Here is a 26735-nt window from a genome sequence, read left to right on the forward strand (position 1 = left end):
TTACTGTGAGAAAAGCAGGGAAGGAAAAGAGAGCCAACACATTTGTTCCTTAAAAAGAAAAAAGAAAATTAGGCATCTTGGATCCAAAACAGCAAGATTCCAGTAGTGCCAAGCCCCGGACACCGTGACTCACGAGACCCCCAAACTTTGGTTAGGGTATGGGTGGCCAACCTTTGGTGCTCCAGATGTTCATGAACTACAATTCCCATCAGCCCCTGCCCCTGGGCTGAGGGGAATTATAGCCCATGAACATCTGGAGCGCCATAGGTTGGCCACCCCTGGGTTACGGAAATGAACTTCCTCCAACACACGGAGCTGTGGAGAAACCCCATCCATGGTGCCTAAGCAGTAGCTTTCCAGATTATCCTAAAGCAGTGATGGCGAACCTATGGCACGGGTGCCAGAGGTGGCACCCAGAGCCCTCTCTGTGGGCACACGCAAACAGAGCCCCCCCCCCCACACACATCTAGACTGGCCTGGGCGGCTGGGCTCTATTAGCATTAAACCTAAGACCTAGTTCTGGGGAAGCAGTGTAGGTAACCTTGTTAAGCACTGTTAAACCCCACTGATTTTCATGCGAAGAACTAAAGCGTGATCCTTTACCTGGGAGTAAGCTCGGTTGCTGGCAATGGGGCTTGCTTCTGAGTAAACCCTCCTAGGGTCATGATTCACCCGTTGGAAGAGTTGCACGGTTGCTTCAAAGCAAAGCCACCGACTACCACCAAGCTTACTCCCGAGTAACGCATGCCTCGGAGCCAACCGTTTTGTCTAAACTAAAACCTCAGTATTCAGGTTAAATTGCCGTGTTGGCACTTAGCGATAAACAAGTGGGTTTTGGGTTGCAGTTTGGGCACTCGGTCTCGAAAAGGTTCGCCATCACTGTCTAAAGAGACCTTAAGCCAGGAAATCTTGGCCTTCTCTAGTAGGGGTGGACAGGAGATGGCTGGGGAATGATGTCTGGGAAGGGGTGAAGAGGCAGGAGAGAAAGCGTGAGCCCTCCTATGACCTGACCTCCGTACACGCGCAGAACACCAGCACCCCGAGGCGACTTCGTTGGCAACCAAGACAACAGGCCCCTGATCGGGGGTGCTCTTTATTTAATACACTGAAGAGAAGAATTTAGAGCCCACCGCAGGGCGGGAAAGGAGGAGTGGTCACACAACCTTTGCCCCCCCCCCCCCACGCCCACGCCCGGGATGGCGCGGTAACCTGCTCCCGTAAGTTATCCAGTGCGGGTGTGTGCAGCAGACGCAATGGGAGGCGGCTGCTCCGCTCAAAAGTCTGTGTTTGGTTTCAATTTTTTTTAAAGTCCATCAATCAGCACGGAAAAAAATAATAATCATGGGAAATGCAACTACAGAGTCCAACCGAAGAGAGCCCAGAACCCAAGCCCGTGACACAGCCGTGGGGTCGCACCGCGCCGGGCGCGCCGGCAGGGCTACATGAGAGAGGCGCGTGGCTGGCCAGCGGCGGCTGCTAAATGAACCGTTGGACGATGACGGCGTTCAGGAGGTTGGCTTCCTTCAGGGTCTGGTCCTCGTCCGACAGCTCTTTGTTCGGGAAGGTGGTCATCAGGACGAAGCTGGTGGCGGCCATCGCCGGCCGGGCGTCCACAATGAAGAGCCGGATGTCACGGATCCTGCCCGGGGCCAAAAAAAGGGACACAAACAACATTGGCTGGGTCATTGGCTGGATCATCTTCAAGGTGTGGGTGTGGACCTTCAAGGCCTTACGCGGCCTGGGACCCTCGTATCTTTGGGACTGCATTACCCCATATGTCCCTTCTAGGCCTCTGCGTTCAGCGGCTGGCCTCCACTCGGGCCAGGGCTTTTACGGCCCTGGCCCCTGCCTGGTGGAACACTCTTCCTCCAGCTGTCCAAGCCCTGCGGGACCTTGGTGAGTTCCGTGGGGCCTGTAAGACGGAGTTGTTCCGCCGGGCTTTTGGAATGTCCGGCCGCTGATGTGTCCTCCCCCTTTCTATTCTAGTCTCCTATGTTGGGGTCCCTTACCATCTATGGGACCCCCCCCCCCTCTTTTGGGAAGGTTTTAGCAGAGATTTATTGCTGACGCTGTTTTTATATGTTAACCGCTGTCTTTATTTTAAATGGTTTTTAATTACTTGTTGTTTTAATATGTTGCTCACCTCCCTGAGCCCTCTGGGGGTAGGGCGGTATAAAAAACTCTGGGAGGGTTTTAATGATAGTTTTAATACTGGACGGCAAGTGGGTTTGGTAGAACGCTGTAATTTTATGTTTTAATGATGTTATTTATATTAATTATTTACTGTTTATGTGGTATTAATTTGTTGTTCACCGCCCAGAGCCCTCAGGGGATGGGGCGGTCTATAAATATGATAATAAATAAATAAATAAATAAATAAATAAATAAATTAATAAAAATTCCAGATGGCGCTGCAGCCCTGCATTTTATACTCTCTGCACCAGCTATTCGTTTGGTTCAAAAAAGTGCCAGTTTTCTCTCTCTCTCTCTCATATGTGTGTGTCTGCATGCACATATACATTCATATATAACACGGCTTCAGTTCCGGGTACTGGTTAAGAGCAGGTTCATTCTAATCTGGAGAACCGGGTTTGATTCCCAGCTCTGCCACTTGAGCTGTGGAGGCTTATCTGGTGAACCAGATTAGCTTGGGCACTCCAGTGCATGCCAGCTGGCTGACCTTGGGCTAGTCACAGTTCTTTGGAGCTCTCTCAGCTCACTTTTCCCTCCTGTAAGGAGACTCAAGGTAACTTGCAAGCTCCTCTCCCTTCCTCTCCCCACAGCAGACACCTTGTGAGGCAGGTGGGGCTGAGAGAGTCCTGAGAGAACTGTGACTAGCCCAAGGTCACCCGGCAGGAATGTAGGAGTGCCGAAACAGATCTGGTTCACCAGATAAGCCTCGGGTGGAGGAGTGGGGAATCAAACCTGGTTCTCCGGATTAGAATCCGCTTGCTCTTAGCCACTACACCACGCTGTGTCCCTGGACTTCCTCAGCGGTCTGACCTCCAAATACTTAACCAAGGTCGACCCTGCTTAGCAGCCAAGATCCGACAAGACTGAGCAATCCACTGATAAGTACTACTACCAAAAAAAAGGCACTCATGAGCGCACCGTAAAATTGCGCACATGCACCCAGCTTCACACATTCTCCCGCTGCACGCAATCCGGACCGCCCTTCGGCCCTCGTACCGGTGACTGTGGTTGAACTTCTGGACAAGACGCCCGCCATCCGCCAGCCGGATCTGGATGTTGGTGGTGGGTTCCGACTCATCGATGAAGATGGAGGAGCTGGCCTTCGCTTCGTTCTCCGCCTGCTGTGCTGGGGAGCTCGAGCCCATGACCTGGGGGGCAGTGCTGCGGAAAAGGGCGGAGAGGGAGCTTAGAAAGCATGTGGCCAGTTCGGGGCTGGGACGAGCACATCTCATCCCTAGTGCCTCTTAAAGCATGAGCCAGTGGTGGCGAACCTTTGGCACTCCAGATGTTATGGAGGAAGAAGAAGAAGAAGAAGAAGAAGAAGAAGAAGAAGAAGAAGAAGAAGAAGAAGAAGAAGAAGAAGAAGAAGAAGAAGAAGAAGAAGAAGAAGAAGAAGAAGAAGAAGAAGAAGAGGAGGAGGAGGAGGAGGAGGAGTTTGGATGTATATCCCCCCTTTCTCTCCTGCAGGAGACTCAAAGGGGCTGACAATCTCCTTGCCCTTCCCCCCTCACAACAAACACCCTGTGAGGTAGGTAGGGCTGAGAGAGCTCCGAGAAGCTATGACTAGCCCAAGGTCACCCAGCTGGCGTGTGTGGGAGTGTACAGGCTAATCTGAATTCCCCAGATAAGTCTCCACAGCTCAGGCAGAAGGGCTGGGAATCAAACCCGGTTCCTCCAGATTAGATACACGAGCTCTTAACCTCCTATGCCACTGCTGCATAATTGTAGTTATGGACTACAATTCCCATCAGCCCCTGCCAGCCAGGCCTTCCTTAGCTGTTGCCTCCTGGCAGTGGGATTCAGAGACTGACTGCTTCTGAATGTGGAGGTTCCTTTTAGTCACCACAGCTAGTAGAGACTGAGAGACGTGGCCAAAAATCTGCCTAATCCCCTTGGAGAGCCAGCATGGGGTAGTGGTTAAGAGCAGGTGCACTCCAATCTGGAGAACTGGATTTGATTCCTCCGCTGATGGGAATTGTAGTCCATAACATCTGGAGTGCCAAAGGTTTGCCACCATGGGTAGACCATTGGACTAGGACAGTGGTGGCGAACCTTTGGCACTCCAGATGTTATGGACTACAATTCCCATCAGCCCCTTCCAGCATCAGCCCCTTCTCCTCCATAAATCTGTCCAAGCCCTTTTTAAAGCTATCCAGGTTAGTGGCCATCACCACCTCCTGTGGCAGCATATTCCAAACACCAATCACACGTTGTGTGAAGAAACGTTTCCTTTTATTAGTCCTAATTCTTCCCCCCAGCATTTTCAATGAATGCCTAGTATTGTTCTAGTATTGTGAGGTTCTAGTATTGTGAGAAAGAGAGAAAAATGTCTCTCTGTCAACATTTTCTACCCCATGCATAATTTTGTAGACTTCAATCATATCCCCCCTCAGACGTCTCCTCTCCAAACTAAAGAGTCCCAAACGCTGCAGCCTCTCCTCATAAGGAAGGTGCTCCAGTCCCTCAATCATCCTCGTTGCCCTTCTCTGCACTTTTTCTCTCTCTTCGATATCCTTTTTGAGATGTGGCGACCAGAACTGAACACAGGACTCCAAGTGCGGTCGGACCACGGCTTTATATAAGGGCATGACAATCCTTGCAGTTTTATTCTCAACTCCTTTCCTAATTATCCCCAGTAGAAGGATCTAGGAGGTGGGCTTTGAATTGCAGAAGACCCAAAGAGGGAGTTCACTGAGAATCCATCAGTCTCCCAGCCAGGTTCAAAGAATTAATCATTTTAAACCAGTTTCCAGCAGGACAGGCTAAGAACTCCACCTGCCCCGTTCTGCCAGCAGACCGAGCGACTGCAGTTATTAACAAAACGTTCACAAACATTCTAATTTCTGGTGGTGGAAGGACCAGCCGCTCGGTGCCGAAACTAACAGCGACCGGCTCCTTCCGCCTCGAGAGTTTCAGTGGGGCTTACTCCGGCCTCTGAAGACGCTGACCACAGATGCAGGCGAAACGATAGGAACACAAGCTACTGGACCGCAGTCACACAGCCCAGAAAACCCACAACAGACGAACATTTTTGAAGCTTTGCTCTGCGACCGTGAGGGCTATAGGTGTGCTGTCTTCTTTTCTCGAGTACACCAGAGGAGATGCTTACGCCTGCCGGCTGCTCACCTGCCCAGCTTCTGCCCTTCTCCAGCGAAAGCCCGGAAGGATCCTTTCGGCTTCACAAAATCCTCGTCACGGTGGTCTTCCAGATCCAAGTTCACCTGTCCGCCACGTGCTAACCGGCGAAGCTCCATAGGGACCTCTCTGCAGGAAGGAAAAGGAAGGGAAAGTTTGGCCAACCCTTCCCTCAGCAAGACGGAATGGGATGGGGGCAGAGGCCTAGTGGGGCAAAATGGCGCCTATGTCCCCCCCCCGGTCTGGTGGGAACTAAACTTCCTGGTGTAGAAAAAGGCCACCTGGTGGGAACTACACTTCCCAGGAGATCTTGTGAGCCTCGCAAGGACTCCTGGGAAGTGTAGTTCCCACCAGGGTGCTTTAAACATATGTATGTTTTTAGCTGATGTTTTATCTGTACACCGCCCTGAGCCCTTCAGGGACAGGGTGGTATACTAAATTTAACTAACTAACTAACTAACTAACTAACTAACTAACTAACTAACTAACTAACTAACTAACTAACTAACTAACTAACTAACTAACTATAATAATAATAATAATAATAATAATAATAATAATAATAATAATAATAATAATAATAAAACAAAGGTAAGTGGGGGGGCAGGGGGAAGAGGAGGGGGGACACTGGGGGGCGATTTTCTGCCCCCCACCCCCTTATAGCTACGCCTCTGGATGGGGGCCTCTTTAGCACGGATGTTCTGCAAGGGCACAGAACAGGGGTCCCCAGCCTTTTCAAGCTTCCGGGCACCTTTGGAATTTACACAGAGCAAAAAAGCTGCCAAAGTTGACAGTCCGTCACACTGTGAAGATCCTTCTGATCTGGTGAAAGTAGCTGCCAAAGCAACATTTTTTTAAAAATCTACAGAGCCAATCAGAAGCTGTGCTGGGCAAAAGTCTCACCCGGCTCCACCCACCTTCTGAAAACACTTGGGAAACACGAGGGTGCCTGCTGGGGACGCCTTGCATACAGAATCTCAGACCTGGAACAACTTGCTCCCAACCCTGGTTCCCAGCCCCCCCGTGCGCCGTTACCCTCTGCGGATCGATTCCAAAAACTGGGAGTTGGACGGGTCTTGATAGCTGCGCAGCTCTCCACCATCGAGGCTGAACCCACTCTTCCACAGCTTCAGGACTACGTGGACCTGCAGGAGACCGAGAGCAGAACCGTTTCCGGTGGAAGCTCCCTGCCACGAAGACACCCCTTCCCACCCAGGCTAATTACACAAGAGAGCGAGGACGGCACGGAAACCTAAACAGCTGCACCCTACTGCCGTGGTGGCAAACCTTTGGCACTCCAGATGTTATGGACTACAGTTCCCATCAGCCCCTGCCAGCATGGCCAATTGCTGGCTGTGCTGCATACCATACTGCTCCACCGCAGCACAGGGAAATTCCATTACAAAAAGGAAGGAACCTACTCCATTGGAACAGTTGGCACACTAGATGTTGACTGTGACTTCATTGATTTTACCTACGTCAGGGTTTCTTCTGAAGAGCTTGACCGGGCATTGAGAAAGGCGGTAGGGGAATTCAAGGCAAAGTGCTCCATGTCTAACCTTTATTTTATTTTTTAATATCTTCCTTTTAGCTTTTCTTGCACTAAGGCTGGCAGCTGGCCCGAAGGGAGGAAATGCCCTGTGCTTTTAATAGCAGCTTAACATGTGGAAATTGACCATGGTGGCAGGGGCTGATGGGAATTGTAGTCCATTAACATCTGGAGTGCCAAAGGTTCGCCACCACTGCCCTACTGCATGGCCTTCGGGGGTAGGGCGGTATAGAAAACTGAATAATAAATAAATACATACATAAAATAAAATACACACACACACAAACACACAAGCCGCAAGACAGAACCTGCACATGCCACACAAAGGCCCTTTGTCAACAGAGAAAAACAAGAAGATCCATCAGCCAAAGACGTTTGACTCCAGGCAGCACCAACGCCCATGGAACGGGCTCCTTCGCGAGGCTGCCTCTCAGGTTATAACAGGGGTCTGCAACCTGCGGCTCTCCAGATGTTCATGGACTACAATTCCCATCAGCCCCTGCCAGCCCCTGGAAAACCAGTTTTGTCTCCTCGCTCTACATTCCTGGTGGAGTGTCTCCTCGCTCTACATTCCTTCGGCCAGTCATAGTTCTCTCAGAACTCTTGGTCCCACCTGCCTCACAAGGGGAGATGAAGGGAAAGGAGTTTGTAAGCCCTGTTGAGACTCCTTACAGAAGAGAAAGGCGGGGTATAAATCCAAACTACTCCTCCTCCTCTTCTTCCTTCTTCTTCTTCTAAAGCAGGGGTCTTCAACCTGTGGCTCTCCAGATGTTCATGGACTACAATTCCCATCAGCCCCTGCCAGCATGCCCTCTCTTCGTAGGGCACGGATTCCAGACCTTTCACCATTCTGGTTGCCCTCCGTGTTCCAGTTCGTCAATATCCTTCTTAAATGATATAGTTTCCCTTTGGAAAAACACCTTCAAAAGGGGGGTAAGTTGGAGCCCAAAAAAGCAAGGGGGGGGGGCAGACGTACAGGCAACCCTTTCTCCCTCTACTACCCTTTCTCCCTCTACTACAATCCTACAGAAGAGGTCACAGAGAGAGACACTCCTCTTCACCGTCTGTGGACCGAAAAGGACTCCTGCGTGATCCCACACAGCTGGAAAAAAACACTCACATCTTGGGCCGCGTTGTGCCTCATCTCTCCGGCCACATAAGCAGACTCCTCCTCGGGGGCAGCTCCGAGACGGTACCCTCCGCCCGCAAAGGGCTGCAAGAAAGAAAACAGCCGGCGACTGTTAGAAAGGGCTGCGGGGAGCCAAACAAGTCGCCGCTTGCTCCTGATCGGCTCCCTGCAGCCCCGACAGATAAGAAGCAGATCGACACAACCTCCCCCCCCCCAAAAAAAACTCAGCAAGGCCAAGAAATCCCACACTTTTGACATCTCTGTCTTTAGGAAGGGGGGGGAGGGTGTTCCTGGAATAACCTAACTTCCGTAATAAACCCCCCTGCAATTTCCTCCCCCGACAGACTCCTACCCTGTTTCCCTGAATATAAGACATCCTCGGAAAATAAGACGTAGTGGAGGTTTTGCTGAAGTGCGAAATATAAGGCATCCCCCGAAAGTAAGATGTAGCAAAGTTTTTGTTTGGAAGCATGCCCAATGAGCAGAACACAGAAATATAAGACAACCTCTGAAAATAAGACATAGCGCATCTTTGGGAGCAAAAATTAATATAAGACACTGTCTTATATTCGGGGAAACATGGTATTTAGGGCTGGATCAATGTTTCCAACAGTTTGCCGTTGCCTGCCTCTACATAGTGACCCTGGACTTCTTGAGTGGTTTCCTATACAACTAACCAACCCGGGGCTACTTTTGAAATCTAACAAGATCAGCTTACCTGAGAACCAGCGTGGCGTGGTGGTTAAGAGCAGGTGCACTTTAATCTGGAGAACCGGGTTTGATACCCTGCTCTGCCCCTTGAGCTGTGGAGGCTTATCCGGTGAACCGGATTAGCTTGTGCACTCCCACACATGCTATCTCACAGGGTATTTGTTGAGGGGCGAAGGGAAAGGAGATTGCAAGCCCCTTTGAGTCTCCTTGCAGGAGAGAAAGGGGGTGGTATGAATCCAAACTGTTCTAAGCGGCCTTGGCCCTGCTTACCTGAGGGACCGTCTCTCCCTATATCGCCCTTCTAGGCCCCTCCGCTCATTGGAGGCGGACCTACTGGTGATCCCTGGCCCCAAGGCGATCCGGCTGGCCTCTACAAGGGCCAGGGCCTTTACGGCTCTGGCCCCTACCTGGTGGAACAGGCTTCCAGGTGAGATCAAGGCCCTGCGGGACTTACAAAGTTTCCGCAGGGCCTGTAAAACGGACCTGTTCCGCCAGGTGTTTGGCTAGCCGGGATGATGTCAACTCCGCCATAAGAACATCTGGCCTCCCGGGAGTACATAAAGGGGGAAGGAGGGGTTGTTTAGTATTTTATAGTATAATATAGCCATCTGTAGTTAGTATTTTATATATTATTTTATGTAAATTATGTAGATGTTTTAAATTGTTTTAATGTTGATGGACACCGCCCTGAGCCTTTGGGGAGGGCGGTATACAAATATAAATAATAAATAAATAAATAATTGCACACTACCTCAGACACAATTAGTGAAAAGGTGATCTATACGTTTAAAAAAAGAATGTTTAAAAGGAGCCAAGTCCCTGTGGCATAATCATTAAACAAAAGCTGATGTTGGATGGCGGAGGGGAGGGAAGAGACCTGTCTGGGGCGGATCTCAACAGAGCCCCCCCGCCTCGCTTACTTTTGGCCTGCTGCCGCTGCTCTCCCCCGGGCTCTTAGCAGCTCTGTCGACGGCCACCGCGCCGTGCTCTTTGGCCCCACGGAACAAATCCTCCACCAGCTCATTGGGACTCTTCTTCCTGGGGGGGCCGACGATCTGCTGCCCGCTGCGCTCAGATCCACCAGCATAAAACCTGCACGGCAGAGAGCAGAGCCTCGCGATCCGACCTTACCAAAGTGTGCAACAAAAGGCAAACTCTGTGCTGGGGATCATTAGGAAAGGAGTTGATCATAAAACTGCAAGGATCGTCATGCCCTTATATAAAGCCGTGGTGCGATTGCTGCTAAACTATTGCTGTAAAAATGTGTTCCCATTGGTACTTTCCCACCTGTAATTTATACCCTTTACTGCAGCCTTATCATCTATGCTGGGGATAATTAGGAAAGGAGTTGATAATAAAACTGCAAAGATGTGTCATGCCCTTATATAAAGCTGTGGTGCGACTGCACTTGGAGTACTGTGTTTAGTTCTGGTCGCCACATCTCAAAAAGGATATCGAAGAGATAGAAAAAGTGCAGAGAAGGGCAACAAGATGATTGAGGGACTGGAGCACCTTCCTTATGAGGAGAGGCTGCAGCGTTTGGGGCTCTTTAGTTTGGAGAGGAGACGTCTGAGGGGGGATATGACTGAAGTCTATAAAATTATGCATGGAGTAGAAAACATTGACAGGGATAAATTTTCCTCTCTCACAATACTAGAACCAGGGGGCATTCATTGAAAATGCTGGGGGGAAGAATTAGGACTAATAAAAGGAAACACTTCTTCATGCAACGTGTGATTGGTGTTTGGAATATGCTGCCACAGGAGGTGGTGATGGCCACTCACCTGGATAGCTTCAAAAAGGGCCTGGACAGATTTATGGAGGAGAAGTCGATCTATGGCTACCAATCTTGATCCTCCTTGATCTCAGATTGCAAATGCCTTAGCAGACCAGGTGCTCGGGAGCAGCAGCAGCAGAAGGCCATTGCTTTCACATCCTGCAGGTGAGCTCCCAATGGCACCTGGTGGGCCACTGCGAGTAGCAGAGAGCTGGACTAGATGGACTCTGGTCTGATCCAGCAGGCTAGTTCTTATGTTCTAACAAAGGCCCTGGCGGGATGGGGGGTGTTGTGCACACGTGCGGCTGAGTTTGGCAAGGGCAGGACGGGCCTCCAAGTGCGTAGCAGGGCATACCTGGAGGGAACTTGTAGACTCACAGAATAAAAACGTTAGACATGCTGCCTCGTGCAAGATAATCTAAAGAAGGTGTCAAGTATGACGCCATCGGGCCCCCTGAGAGGACTAATCAGTCTGGCGAGCCAGCTGAGGAAACATCGCCCTCACTCCCAATTGCCCGGGCAAGCACCCCCCTGTGCCAATCTTGGCTGGCGATCCCACTGCAGGCTGGCTTGCCAGCTGAGGCAGCCACCCCTCCCCTCCCCCTGTGCTGATCTAGGCTAGTGAGCCTGCTGGGGGGCTTGCCATTTAAGGCAGGCACTCCATCCCAAGTGCTGATTACTTCCCCTAGAGAGGGGTCTACCAATGGCTCCCAATCTTGATCCTCCTTGATCTGAGATTGCAAATGCCTTAGCAGACCAGGTGCTCAGGAGCAGCAGCAGCAGCAGAAGGCCCTTGCTTTCACCTCCTGCACGTGAGCTCCCAAAGGCACCTGGTGGGCCACTGTGAGTAGCAGAGAGCTGGACTGGATGGACTCTGGTCTGATCCAGCTGGCTTGTTCTTATGTCTGCAACCTGCGGCTCTCCAGATGTTCATGGACTACAATTCCCATCAGTCCCTGACCATCTGGAGAGCCGCAGGTTGCAGACCCCTGCCCTAGAGCAGTGATGGCAAACCTTTTCGAGACCAAGTGCCCAAACTGCAACCCAAACCCCACTTATTTATCGCAAAGTGCCAACCCGGCAATTTAACCTGAATGCTGAGGTTTTGGTTTAGAAAAAAACCGGTTGGCTCCCTCTTCCTCCGCCCCACTCGCTCCAGCAGGGGCCAGCCTGCTCTAGCCTCCAGCAAGTCCCGCGTGCACTGCTCTGGGCATCTCTAGCATCTCTGCCTCCTCTGCACCCCCTCCCCCCCGGCAGCAGCCACCCAGAGCACAGGCACCAGGCCCGCCAGCCGAGTCCTCCCTGCTCACCATGGTGTGTGCATGTCGTGCTCAGTGGCCCAGGCCAGCCTAGGTGTGTGTGGAGGGTATGTGATTTTCTGCCCCACACATGACGAACTCTGTGCGTGCGTGCCCACAGAGAGGGCCCCGAGTGCCACCTCTGGCACCTGTGCCGTAGGTTCGCCATCACTGCCCTAGAGCCCATCTGGGCTGGTAAACCTGCTGTGGATTTGCCAGCTGCAGCAGCCACGCCACCCCCTAGCCAGTGCTGGGCTGGGCTGGTAAGCAGACTGTGGCCATGCCAACTGGGGAAGCTACCCACCACTGTGCCAATCTGGACTAGCAGGCCCAGCGCAGCCTCGTCAGCTGAGGCAGCCATATTCTGCGTGTGCATAATTCACAACGTTAACTTCCACAAAACCGTTCCGTTGCTGGAGTTTGTGTTCATATCTGTGAGCGTGCATTTTCACTCTGCTCCGCAGCCTAAATTTAGTTTGCATTTCTCAGGACCTCAAAATGCAAACTGTATTTTCCATCCAGAGCCTAAATTTAGGTCCTAAAAATGCAAACTAAATTTAGGCTCTGGAGTGGAAATGGTTTGGGCCGGGCCGGCGCCACTCGTCCCTCCCGCGCCCGGAAATCGGGCACCTCAAGGAGACGACAAGGAGGGCTTCCCGAGGACTTTATTGACATCTGAGCAGACACGGCCTCCCCGTCCATGAAAGCTGCGCCTTGCGCAAAGGGGACAGTGGCGGCAGCTCTCCAAAGGCTCCCCTGGCTCTTTCGCCAAGGCTCTCGGCCCCGGTACTTCCCTGCAGCTATGAATAAGGCCAGGGGCCCCTTCCTGGGTTGGGCAGGGCTGGATCAGCAGCAGAGGGCGTTGGGCTTGCAGCGAATGCCAAGGTGGGAGGAGCCTCCAGAGGGGTGCGGCTCAGCCAGGGAGGAGCCGCTGCCCCTGTGCCACGTCAGCCGGGCAGAGAAGCGACCCCAAAGCCCCAGCACGTGCCACATTCAGCCTCTCACCTGTGCTAGTAGAATATACAAAGCCCCTGGCTCTGCCCCCACCCCCCCACTAGTTTGCAGCAAATTAACAGGGAGAACTTTGACTTCTATTTGGATGCTAGAGGTTGCCAGCCATCACACTGGGAGTTAATTAAGCGTTTGACCAAATATAGCAGGCGAATTTTTAAATTGATAATTTTGTACGGCCTACAATTGATGCTATAAATATCCAAATGGCCCTTGGCGGAAATAAAGCCCCCCGCCCAGAGGTGGGATCATCCAGCAGGTTCTCACAGGTTCCCGAGAGTAGGTTACAAATTATTTGTGTGTGCTGAGAGGGGGTTACTAATGGGTGATTTTGCCACGTGATTTTTGCCTTAGTTACGCCCCTCCTCTCAGCAGTAGCGCGCAGAACTGGAAGCAGTCTAGCAGGAGGTGAACTGGCGTGCGTGGCAGCCTGCGCCTGCGTGCATTCATTTCCCGCCCAAGGACTGGCGCAGCGGCTGCGTCCTTGCCACAGCCCTGCCCAGGAATGCCCCGCCCCTGGAATGCCCGGCCACGCCCCCTTTGTGCCCCGCCCAGCCCCCGTCGTGCCCCGCCACGCACCATTGGCCCTATGCCACAGTTTGAATCCCACTACCATGGAAACCTGTTACTAAAATTTTTGGATCCCACCACTGCCCCCGCCAACAACCCAGAACAGACGCTAAGGCCTTCCTTAGCTGTTGCCTCCTGGCAGTGGGATTCAGAGACTGACTACTTCTGAATGTGGAGGTTCCTTTTCGTCAACACAGCTAGTAGAGACTGAGAGACGTGTCCAAAAATCTGCCTAATCCCCTTGGAGAGCCAGCATGGTGTACTGGTTAAGAGCAGGTGCACTCCAATCTGGAGAACTGGATTTGATTCCCCGCTCTGCCACTTGAGTTGTGGAGGCTTATCTGGTAAACCAGATTAGCTTGTGCACTCCAACACACGCCAGCTGGGTGACCTTGAGCTAGTCACAGTTCTTCGGAGCTCTCTCAGCCCCACCTGCCTCACAGGGTGTTTGTTGTGAGGGGAGAAGGGGGAGGAGTTTGTAAGCCACCTCGAGTCTCCTTACAGGAGACAAAGTGGGGATATAAATCCAATCTCTTCTTCTTCTTCAAACCAACTACACCTCCGGCCATTGCTAAATCTCAGTGCAGCAAATTCCACATGTTGATCAGAAACTGAGTAAAGAAGTATTTCCTTTGTCCAGCAACTTCGTTGTATGCCCTCGAGTTTTAGTATTTTGGGAGAGGGAGAAAAAGTCCTTTGGCAACTCTCTGCGCATATGTCACGCCCTCCCCCCCCCCCTTTTACCCATCTCTCTTCTTAACTGAAAACAGACTCTTCAGCGGGGGGGGGGGGAGGATTCTACACAACCCTTGGACCTTCTGTCCTTACTACCAGAACCAGAACCTCTCCAGCACCCGCCTCTCTCTTTTAAAAGCATATGCTGCCACAGGAGGTGGTGATGGCCACTAACCTGGATAGCTTTAAAAAGCTTTAAAAAGGGCTTGGACAGATTGATGGAGGGGAAGTTGATCTATGGCTCCCAATCTTGATCCTCCTTGATCTGAGATTGCAAATGCTTTAGCAGACCAGGTGCTCAGGAGCAGCAGCAGCAGCAGGCCCTTGCTTTCACATCCTGCATGTGAGCTCCCAAAGGCACCTGGTGGGCCACTGCGAGGAGCAGAGTGCTGGACTAGATGGACTCTGGTCTGATCCAGCAGGCTAGTTCTTATGTTCTTATATGATTGAAGTCCATAAAATTATGCATGGGGTAGAAAATGTTGACAGAGAGAAAGTTTTCTCTCTTCCTCACAATACTAGAACCAGGGGGCATCCATTGAAAATGCTGGGGGGAAGAATCAGGACTAATAAAAGGAAACACTTCTTCATGCAACGTGTGATCGGTGTTTGGAATATGCTGCCACAGGAGGTGGTGATGGCCACTAACCTGGATAGCTTTAAAAAGGGCTTGGACAGATTGATGGAGGAGAAGTCGATCTATGGCTACCAATCTTGATCCTCTTTGATCTGAGATTGCAAATGCCTTAGCAGACCAGGTGCTCGGGAGCAGCAGCAGCAGCAGGCCATTGCTTTCACATCCTGCATGTGAGCTCCCAAAGGCACCTGGTGGGCCACTGCGAGTAGCAGAGAGCTGGACTAGATGGACTCTGGTCTGATCCTGCAGGCTTGTTCTTATGCTCTTATGTACAGCCCCGCCGGAGTACAATAGGCGGCTGCTCCAACTCGCCAGAAAGCGGCCGCTTACTATGCAAGGTCTGGAATGAATGGGCTTTGAACAAAGGCTGGGAAGGTCACCCCCACACCCAGCAGATGCTTTCCCCACGGGCCCCACCCCCGGCCAGGGATTTCTATAGCCGCCTCGGCATGAAAACATTCGCACGGCCAGATTCCGGAGGGCCTCTGACCGAGGCAGGCATTTCAGCCCAGCTCCTTCCCTAGAAAAGAGAAAAGTCATGCATATTCAAGCAGTCACTGACCTCTGCCCTTCCTCCTCCTCTTCCTCCTCTTCCTGAGCATGGACGAGGTCTCGGAATGATGTCACCCTGTGGTCACTGGAGGAGAAAAGAAAAGGGGGAAATGAAGGGCAGCTTTCCTCCCTTCCTGCCGTCAAAGGTCTGATCCTGCTGCACAGTGCCAAAGGACGGGGGAGTCCGGGGCAAACAAAGAGTTGCAGATACAACACAACGAGGCGTTGTGATCATCAGGGACAGCACGAACAGCACTTTGCAAGCAGGAAGGGAAGGGGAGGGGATAATCCATTTATGTACTCGCATTTTGTATTTTCGTGTATTTGAGAGTTTGCAAGTTTGTGTCACACTTTCTATCACATTATATTTATCTGCATTTGATTTACTATAGCTCAAAGCGGACACCACAGAGACGATCACAGAATCATAGAGTTGGAAAGGGGCCGTTTATGCCATCTAACCCGTGGTGGCAAACCTTTGGCACTCCAGATGTTATGGACTACAATTCCCATCAGCCCCTTCCAGCATGGCCAATCAGCCCCTTCCAACATGGCTCTCCAGGGGTCTGCAACCTGCGGCTCTCCAGATGTTCATGGACTACAATTGGCCATGCTGGCAGGGGCTGATGGGAATTGTAGTCCATAACATTTGGAGTGCCAAAGGTTCGCCACCACTGAATCTAATCCAACCCCCTGCTCAACCAGGATCAGCCTACAGTAGAGGTGTCCGACTCTGGCTAGTTGGCCATGCCAGCAGGGGCTGATGGGAATTGTAGACCATGAACATCTGAAGCGCCAGCGTTGGACTCCCCTGACCTAGAGCATCCCAGGCAAGCGTTTGTCCAGCCGCTGCTTAAAGATCGCCAGTGAGGAGGAGCTCACCCCTTCTATAGATAGCAGAGGCGAATTCACTGGTGGTCCCTTGTCCCTCCATGATGCGGCTGGCCTCTACCCGGGCCAGGGCTTTTACAGCTCTGGCCCCTGCCTGGTGGAACGCTCTTCCTCCATCTGTTAGGGCCCTGTGGGACCTCGGGGAGTTCCGCAGGGCCTGCAATACCGAGCTGCTCCACCAGGCCTTTGGTGAGGCTGGCCGCTGAGTCTGCCCTTCTTTGTTGCTCCTGACAGCTTTGTCATCTGCTGACTGAATATCGGCCAGTCCCCTCCCGGGGGGTTAATGCCGGACATCATCTACTTATCTTAATTGTGGAAGATCACTGCTGCTAGTGTTTTAATGTTTAATTTATTTATTGTTTTAACTGAAACCATTTGCTGTATTCAAATGTTGATTGTTTTGTGAACCGCCCTGAGCCCTTCGGGGGTAGGGCGGTCTATTAAATTGAATAATTAATTAATTAATTAATAATAAAATAATAATAATAATAATAGTAATAAAATAATATGAATAATAAATAAAAAATAAAAAATAAAAAATAAATAAAAAATAAAAAATAAATAATAATAATAATAATAATAATAATAATAATAATAATAATAATAATAATAATAATAATAATAATAATAATAATGTGGAACTTGTGCCACAACTACCATCTGCCTGTGACAAAGAACTGGTGGAATCACAAACCTGAAAAGGTCACTGAAAATGAGCACGTAAAACTACTCTGGGACTTCTGAATTCAGACTGACAAAAGTTTTGGAACACAATACTCCTGACCTCACGATAGTGGAAAAAAAGAAAGTGTGGATAGTCGATGTTGCAATTCCTGGTGACAGCAGAATTGATGAGAAGCAACTGGAAAAACTTACACGATACGAGGATTTAAGGATTGAACTACAAAGACTCTGGCACAAACCAGTAAAGGTGGTCGCAGTGGTGATTGGCACACTGGGTGCAGTGCCTAAAGACCTTGGACGGCACTTAAAAACAATTGGCGCTGACAAAATCACCATATGTCAGCTGCAAAAGGCCACCCTACTCGGCTCTGCGGGCATTATTTGTCGCTACATCACACAGTCCTAGATGCTTGGGAAGTGTCCGACGTGTGATGTAATACAAAATCCAGCATATTGATCTTGTTTGCTGTGTGTAACTGTTTTTGTATCAATATAATAATAATAATTCCACTGTTGCACAACTCTTACTGTAAATTTTCCCCCCAATATCAAGTCGGAACCTTTCTCCTCACAATTTATAACTCATAATAGCGAGTTCTGTCCTCTATGGCCAACAGGAACACCTCCCTGGCCTCCTCTGACAGCTCTGAAACGGAGACGTCATGTTCCCTTTCCTCTTCCCCAGACTAAACACTCCCAAGGCCCTCAACAAAGAATCAAGTGCCAACAGTGTGGAATTGCCGTTTGCAAAGGGTCAGGGGGTCTTTCATGCACGTAAACGAGGAAGTGACACACTTAAGCCAACCAACCTACAGGCAAAAGATGGGGGGGGGGGGGACCCTAAAATGCAAAAAAAAAAAAATCAAATGAACCTCAAGGGTACCCTGAGATATGAAGGGCGAGGTCAAGGGTACCGCGACATCGAAAAGGTTGGGAAACACTGTGCTAGACTTTTCCATTTACTGTTTTAAAAACTCCCTTGCAACCACCCTGAAGAAGCGTTCCCAAGGACCCAAACAGGCACGCCTGCGTGACATTATTCCAGCTTATCCTCTTTGCCCTCCCGCACAGAATCGGGGCAGCTGTCCTTCTGAGAAGGGATCTGGCAGGGATTTTGAGCAGAGAATATGCGATGACTCTGCGGTTCCAGTGGCAGCCTCGCCCGGGCCTGACATGCAGACATCCCCACAGGTGAGTCGGGCGCGCCTTACCTGGGTGCAGTGCCTCTGGTAACGGAGCTGGGTGCTGGCTGTGGGAGCGTGATTATGTCCTCGTCCCCGCCATCTTCATAGAAACTGGCCAGGGCGATCTGGAAAGAGGGAATCGCAGCAGGGTCTCAGAAACAGCACGGATTTTCAAGACCAGTGAAGACGGCAAGAGTCACGAGCCAGCCCCTGCGACTGAGGACTTTGATGCAGAGCCTGAAGACACGGTGCATTCAGAGATGGCTCCTTGTGAGATCACCAGGCTAGCTAGGAGCGGGTTGGGGGGAGGTTGCCTCAGCTGGCCCGCAGGCCAAATAAGCCCCTTCAAGGAGCCAGGGGCCACATGTTTGATATCCAGCATGGTGTAGTGAAGGGGTCTGAAACCTGCGGCTCTCCAGATGTTCATGAACTACAATCCCCATCAGCCCCTGCCAACATGGCCAATTGGCCATGCTGACAGGGGCTTATGGGAATTGTAGCTCATGAACATCTGGAGAGCCGCAGGTTGCAGACCTCTGGTGTAGTGGTTAAGAGCAGTGGGCTCTAATCAGGAGAATCCGGTTTGTCTCACCACTCCTACATTCCTTTCGCTTGACCCTGGGCTAGTCACAGTTCTTGGGCTAGTCTCAGCCCCACCGACCGGTCTGTTGTGGGGAGAGGACGGGAAAGGAGATCGTAAGCAACTTTGAGTCTCCTTAACAGGAGAGAAAGGTGGGGTATAAATCCAAACTCCTCCTCTTCTTCTTCATCCGTGCCTTGGGCCCCTTCTGCACATGCAGAATAATGCCCTTTCGATCCACTTTCACAACTGTTTGCAAAGTGGGTTTTGCTATTCCGCACAGCTGCAAAGTGCACTGAAAGTGGATTGAAAGTGCACCGTTCTGCATGTGCGGAAGCGGGCTTAGAGAATTCAATCCAGTGTTACACTCTGTTCCACATAAAGATGATAGTAGATTGTATATTCCTCCGCCACAGAACAAAGCACGTTGGACCTTCTTTGTTGTTGAATGCTCCGCCGGGGTGCCTATCCAGCCCAGCTCTCCAAACCCCCAACCCCACCATGCATTTGAAAGTAAAAGTACATTTTGGAATAAATGCTCTTGTATCAAAGTACCATGCTCGATAATGCACAAAACAATAGCTGAAGGTGTAAAATGAATGATAATTCTCATATTTGTTCAGGACTAAATTCTTAAGCAGAAACATACAACTTTCTGAATTGCTGCACCCCCAACTGACTGAACTATCTTCTTTTAGATTTCCCCTTCTCCCATGAGAGTTCACACAGTGATCTTCAGGAACTCACATATGCTCAGCCTAACCCTACCTCATTGGATTATGGGAAGAAAATGGAGCACAAGAGAGTAATATAAGTTGCTTTGGGTTCCATGTTGCAGAGAAAGGCTATGAACAAATGAAATAAAATACCTATATCTTTTGCATGTCCTACCCGTGTTTCCCCCAAAATAAGTCAGTGTCTTATATTAATTTTTGCTCCCAAAGATGCGCCATGTCTTATTTTCAGGGGATGTCTTATTTTTCTGTGTTCTGTTCATCGGGCATGCTTCCAAACAAAAACTTTGCTACGTCTTACTTTTGGGGGATGCCTTATATTTCGCACTTCAGCAAAACCTCTACTACGTCTTATTTTCAGGGGATGTCTTATTTTTCTGTGTTCTGTTCATCGGGCATGCTTCCAAACAAAAACTTTGCTACGTCTTACTTTCGGGGGATGCCTTATATTTCGCACTTCAGCAAAACCTCTACTACGTCTTATTTTCAGGGGATGTCTTATTTTTCTGTGTTCTGTTCATCGGGCATGCTTCCAAACAAAAACTTTGCTACGTCTTACTTTCGGGGGATGCCTTATAGTTCGCACTTCAGCAAAACCTCTACTACGTCTTTATTTTCAGGGGATGTCTTATTTTTCTGTGTTCTGTTCATCGGGCATGCTTCCAAACAAAAACTTTGCTACGTCTTACTTTCGGGGGATGCCTTATATTTCGCACTTCAGCAAAACCTCTACTACGTCTTATTTTCAGGGGATGTCTTATATTCGGGGAAACGGTATTATATAAGGCTAATACAGTGGATTTAAAAATATATATGAAAATCTATGTTTCGTCATCTATTATAATCTCTATTATTTGCCTTGGGAATCACACATAGCCATTGCGGCTGTGACTTCTCAGTATTGCTCTCAGGAAAATGGGTCTAATGTATTTCTCAAGGAGATAGAAAGAATATTGTTGAGGCGTGCTAATGATCTAAAACGCATCCGAAAGGGGAGCCAAATCGCTCTCTCTAGACTGGGAGGGGCAGAGGTCTCTTCTTCCATTAAGGGCTCGGCACACGCTGTTATTTTGCAGGCTAAAAACTAATGACTTGTGAAATGGCCCTCAGGTTAACAGAAGGAAACTGGAGATCCTTTCAAGGATGTGTCTCGAACAAGCAGTCCTGCTGTGAAGTATCGGCCACCCACTGCTGGCGATAGCTGAATGCCTTGTCCAATGATGATACCTTGTCCCAATTTCCAGGTGGTGCAGCTGAGGTTCGGAATTGCTGTCTGGCCAAAGTGGGCCACTGGCATAAAGTGAACAAACTGAAACTACATTTGGAAAAGATAGAGGTGGAAAAGGAAGAGGTCTTGAATGTCACTGTTCTCCCCACTTTTGATGGGAGTTCGTCTGACCGTTGGTGACTCAGTTAAAAGTTTTGGGGTCATACTGGATCAACTGTATTACTGGATAAACAAGGCTTCTACCAACTCAGCCTAGCTCCGTGGTGGTGAACCTTTGGCACTCCAGATGTTATGGACTACAATTCCCATCAGCCCCTGTCAGCATGGCCAATTGGCAGGGGCTGATGGGAATTGTAGTCCATAACATCTGGAGTGCCAAAGGTTCGGCACCACTGGCCTAGCTCATAAAATGCCCCCCCCCCCTCAGTCTTGATATGGCTGACCTGGTCACCTGGATTCATGATAAGGTAACATCAGTACTAGACTACATAGATCCAACGTGGTGTAGTGGTTAAGAACAGGTGGACTCTGACCTGAAGAGCCGGGTTTGATTTCCTACTCCTCTACATGAGCAGAAGACTCTAACCTGGAGAACGAGTTTTGTCTCCTCACTCTACATTCCTGGTGGAGTGTCTCCTCACTCTACATTCCTTGGGCCAGTCATAGTTCTCTCAGAACTCTCTTGGCCCCACCTGCCTCACAAGGGGAGATGAAGGGAAAGGAGTTTGTAAGCCCTGTTGAGACTCCTTACAGAAGAGAAAGGCGGGGTATAAATCCAAACTCCTCCTCCTCCTCTTCCTTCTTCTTCTTCTAAAGCAGGGGTCTGCAACCTGCGGCTCTCCAGATGTTCATAGACTACAATTCCCATTAGCCCCTGCCAGCATGGGATTTGTAGTCCATGAACACCTGGAGAGACTGCAGGGGCTGTTGGGATTTGTAGTCCATGAACATCTGGAGAGCCGCAGGTTGCAGACCCCTGTTCTAAAGCATTGTCCATTGGTCTCCCTTGAAAATCCACTTGGAAAGTCCAACTGGTCCAGATTGCAGCAGCTCAGCTATTATCGGGAGCTGGATACAGCATGCATATGACTCCCATTCTGCAGACTCTCCGCTGGCTGCCCATCTGTAACGGGGCTCAGTTTAAGGTATCTGCCCATCTTATTTCTGGGCTGTCTCTATCCCTCTACTGCACCACAACAGATTTGTTCGAGTCAGCAGGGGCTTTTGCAGGTGCCAACCCACAAACAGGCAAAGTCAACTCCTGGCTGCACACGTGGTTTTCTCTCTTGTGGCTTCCGTCTTTTGGGATGATTTGCTCTGCACAAAATGGCTCTACAAATGAGCTTGGATAAATGGCTATATTCTATACTGAATTGTTAACCTTCTCATAAGTGGGATTCTATTTATACAACGTTTGTACTGCTTAATGCATCATGTGAATACTTAATGCCATGTTCCAATTGTTTCTGGAGGTTCCAGACTTCAAAAATTCTAGCGCATTGCTTACTGAATGTCCCATTTTTGTGTCTGGACTGGCTCGCACTATGTGTAATCCACCTTGAGCACCTGGGAGAAACGCAGACAACAAATAACATAAAATGATAAAAGGAAGCATGGTCTCTCAAAAATCTTGCTGGTCTAGTGATACTGGACTCAGATCTAGCTGCTCTGCTGCAAACCAACACGGTTGCCTTCTGAAACTATCCCCTAATTTAGAATGCGTCTTTGCCATGTCACAGTTGGCATTTCCCACCCCAAGGATGCACAGCTAAATAAGGTGCTTGGAACTGGAGAAGGGTTTCTAATTGATTGCTTTCAATCAGCTCATAATGTATTTACTGGAAAGGAAGATGACCTGGAATGTAAATTAAACCCTCCCCCAATGTTGTACACAAAACATTTTTAGTATTGGGCGTAACCAGTGGTGGGATCCAAACATTTTAGTAACAGGTTCCCATGGTGGTGGGATTCAAACTGTGGCGTAGCGCCAATGGGGCTGGGCGGGGAGGACACAACGAGGGCTGTGGGCGGGCATTGCGATGGAAGCGCGGGGCATTCCTGGGCGGGGTTGTGTCAAGGACGCAGCCGCTGCGCCGGTCCTTGGGCGGGAAACGAATGCATGCAGGCGCAGGCTGCCACGCACGCCGGTGCACCTCCTGCTAGACTGCTCCAAGTTCTGCACGCTACTGCTGAGAGGAGGGGCGTAACTAAGGCAAAAATCACGTGGCAAAATCACCAATGAGTAACCCCCTCTCGGCACACACAAATCATTAGTAACCTACTCTCGGGAACTTGTGAGAACCTGCTGGATCCCACCTCTGGGCGTAACTGTAACTTGAATGCAAACTTAAGACTCTCTCTTGTCTGGTCTCTAGGGTGTTCCAGATGCACAAGTGTGCTTATTGTATTGTTTGTAATTTCTATAGAACCAGTGCTAGGTATAGTTAGGTTTGTTTTAGGCTTAGTTTAGTGATGTGATACTGTATTTTTTAGATTAGTCGCTAGGCTAGGCTTTTCGTACTAACGCTACTGTAGGTTGCTTTGAGGGTTAGTCTTAGGCCATTGTGTTTTCTGTAGTCCTAGGCTACAGAAGGGGAAAAGTCACCTTATTCATGTTTATCTATGTCAGTGATGGCGAACCTATGGCATGGGTGCCAGAGGTGGCACTCAGAGCCCTCTCTGTGGGCACTTTCACACAGACTTTATCACGTGGGAGGAGGGTGGAAAATCACCCCCCCACACACACACACCTAGGCTGGTCTGGGCATGATCCTTTACCTGGGAGTAAGCTCGGCTGCTGGAAATGGGGCTTGCTTCTGAGTAAACCCTCCTAGGATCGTGATTTAATTATTTGAAGCGTTGCATGGTTGCTTCACTAAACTTACTCCTGAGTAACATGCGCCTTGGAGCCAACTGTTTTTTTTTCTAAACTGAAAACTCAGTATTCAGGTTAAATTGCCGTGTCGGCACTTTGCGATAAATAAGTGGGTTTTGGGTTGCAATTTGGGCACTCGGTCTCAAAAAGGTTCGCCATCACTGATCTATGTTGATCATTTATGATGCTATGTTCGCTGATGTTTTACAGTTTATGATTTTGTTGTTTATAATGCTATATTTATTGATGTTTTGAAGTCTGATGTATGATTACTGATGTTTGCCGTTATTGTTCACCACCCTGAGCCGTTTGGGGGAGGGCAGTATACAAATAGAATAACTCAATATGATAGAAGCCAAAAGTGACTGCCCGTTTTTGGTTGTACTTTGTTTCACATAAATATATTAGTAGATTGTATGTTCCTCCACTAGAGGACAAAGCATGCTGGACCTTCTTTGCTGTTGAATGCTCCACCGGTGTCCCTGCTCTCCCCATCCGTTTGAAAGTAAAAATACATTTTGGCACAAATGCTCTTGCATCCAAGTACCATGTCCAATAGCGTACAAAATAATGGCTTTGACAAAGGCAACGTGTAAAAATGAACGATAATTCTCATATTTGTTTGCGACTATATTCAAATGCGGAAGCACATGGTTTTCTCCACCACTGCACTCCAACTGACTGAACTATCACCTTCATGTGAAGCAGAATATAGTTGACAGAAGTTCAATAGTATCTGTAAAACTGGCACAATATATTACCATCACAATATAAAATACAGGGAATTCGGAAAAGGCCTCTGTATTTTGAGGCAAATGTGAAGAAGAATTTGGATTTATATCCCCCCTTTTCCCCTGTAAGGAGACTCAAAGGGGCTGACAATCTCCTCCCCCCCCCCCCCACAATAAATACCCTGTGAGGTGGATGGGGGCTGAGAGCGCTCCGGAAAACTGTGACTAGCCCAAGGTCACCCAGCTGGCATGTGTCGGGAGTGCACAAGCTAATGTGGCTCACCAGACAAGCCTCCACAGCTCAAGCGGCAGAATGGGGAATCAAACCCAGTTCTCCAGATTAGAGTGCACCTGCTCTTAACCACGATAGCACGCTGGTGAATAAACACCTGGCTTGGCAACTTCCTCAGCCTGGGGCAGCTTCATAATTTCAACAACCCCAACCTCTCTGGAAGCAGAGGCCTTTGGGAACCAGTTGTTCCTGATACGCGAGTCTTTCAGGCAGCAGTCACCGTGACGACTGTCTCTGGCAGCGGCCAACATGATAGAGGATTTTGTAAGAAAACCCCTAAATGACCATCTCACAGAGCTGGAAGGGGACATCTGGGCCCCCTACACCAACCCTTTTCTCAATGCAGGAAATTCATAACTAGACAGGCATAGCGGTTAGAATATCAGACAAGGGATCTGGGACACCCAGGTTTAAACCCCCGCTCTGCACCATGAGTCCCGGTGGGGAAAGCAAACTACAGATAAAGTAAATACTGTCTGGAAAGGAAACCAATGGATGGGAGGGCAATGGATTGCCTTTACTTCCGTTAAGACGAAACAGCATATCCGTGTGGAGGGGGGTTGAGACCAGTCCAAGGAAGGTTCGCCAACTCCAACCTGATAAATTACTGGAGAATTAGACGTAGTGTCTGTGGAGGGGAGTATCTTACGTAGCATATGTGGTATGCTGGCTATTGTGGGTTTTCCAGGCCAAGAGGCCGTGGTCTGGTAGTTTTTGCTCCTAATGTTTTTGCCCACATCTATGGCCGGCATCTTCAGAGACACGCTGTGAGAGAAATACATCTCACTGTGACATGCCTCAGCCACAGATGTGACAAAATGTTAGGAGCAAAAACTACTTGACCACGGCCACTCAGCTCGGAAAAACCACAACAGCCAGCTGATTCTGGCCGTGAGAGCCTTCGATAAAACCTCTACGGCAGGGGTTCCCAGTCTTTTTTTCACTCCTGTACCCCTTGGCAACACCTTTCCCTAAAACTGAACCCCCATATTAGCAAACAATTGATGCCATTTTTTCCCACGGATCTCAAACGCTTTGGCAGGCACCCCTGCAGGGATACCCCAGATGGGGAATCACTGATCTAGGGCAGTGGTGGCGAACCTTTGGCACTCCAGATGTTATGGACTACAATTCCCATCAGCCCCTGCCAGCATGGCCAATTGGCCATACTGGCAGGGGCTGATAGGAGTTGTAGTCCATAACATCTGGAGTGCCAAAGGTTCGCCACCACTGATCTAGGGTCTACCACAGGGGTGTCCAGCTCTGGCGCTTCAGATGTTCCTGGACTACAACTGACCATGCCAGCAGGGGCTGATGGGAATTGTAGTCCACGGACATCTGAAGCGCCAGAGCTGGACACCCCTGCAGCCTGCCCTCCCCGCGCCCAAAGCAGCCGTCTCCTCCAGAGGAACTGATCCCCGTCGCTTGGAGATGGGTCGTGATTCCAGGAGGTTTGCGGCTCCCGCCGGGAGGTTGGCAAGCCCAGTTCATTGACGGACAGAAGGACAGCAGGGAAGATAGACGGGAAGGCCGGGGGGTGGGGGAGGAGAAGGCAGGGGAGGGGTATTGAATGGGCTAGGGTGGGGGGGGCAAGCCAAGGGGCCCGGAGGCGGAGTCCTGGGGGGTCTCTAAGCCCCCTTCCTGGGCGGGGGGGAGGAGCAAGAGGGGGGACGGGGGGCGGCAGCTTCTCCCCCCAAAAGGCGGTCCTGCGGGGGGTGGGCTTCGCGAGGGAGGGGGGCCCGGCCTCCCCCTTCCCCTCCCCCCGCTGGGGCTACCTGCAGGTCTCCGCCCGCCGACTCCAGGAAGAAGCGCGCCCGCTCCTCCTCGGCCCCGGTCACGGCCACGAACTCCCGCAGCGCCTCCTCCCGGTCCGCCATCTTGCCCGGTGCGACCGCCAATCCGCTCCGGCCGCGCCTCGGCACCCTGCTTCCGGGAAGGGCGGAAGAGGCGGGTGTGGCCCGCCAGGCGAGGGTGCGTCGGCCAGAGCGCTCCGGCCAGGAACGAGCGCGTCCCGCGCAGCGCCACCTGCAGGCCGGGACCGGGAACGGCGCTCTGGCGGCGGTTTTGAAAGCCGGGCGGGACTCCGGTTGGTGGTGGGTGGAACTCCTCGGGAGGAGGAAGGTGCTTTGCACAACGAAGGTTGCCAACCTCCAGGTTCCCGCTTGAGACACGCTGTAGCCATGTGGAAGATAAACGCTGCGTAGGGAAGCTATTGAAATCCACAAACACCAAGACAACT

The 26735-nt window shown here is 50.3% G+C and overlaps 1 protein-coding gene across 1 annotated transcript; it reads right to left on the reverse strand.

Moving 5' to 3' along the window:
- Positions 1-1049: 1049 nt before the first annotated feature.
- On the reverse strand, positions 1050-26424 carry NSFL1C (NSFL1 cofactor). The gene is made up of 9 exons (XM_048498626.1): positions 26272-26424; positions 18084-18181; positions 15308-15382; positions 9638-9809; positions 7998-8090; positions 6364-6473; positions 5320-5457; positions 3190-3354; positions 1050-1639 (listed from the first exon to the last, which is right to left on the reverse strand). Exons 1-9 carry the CDS (start codon positions 26371-26373, stop codon positions 1477-1479), a joined length of 1116 nt encoding a protein of 371 aa, XP_048354583.1. The 5' UTR covers positions 26374-26424; the 3' UTR covers positions 1050-1476.
- Between the last annotated feature and the right edge of the window lie 311 nt (positions 26425-26735).

The sequence above is a fragment of the Sphaerodactylus townsendi genome, linkage group LG05 (genome assembly GCF_021028975.2).
Source record: "Sphaerodactylus townsendi isolate TG3544 linkage group LG05, MPM_Stown_v2.3, whole genome shotgun sequence".
Classification (NCBI taxonomy): Eukaryota; Metazoa; Chordata; class Lepidosauria; order Squamata; family Sphaerodactylidae; genus Sphaerodactylus; species Sphaerodactylus townsendi.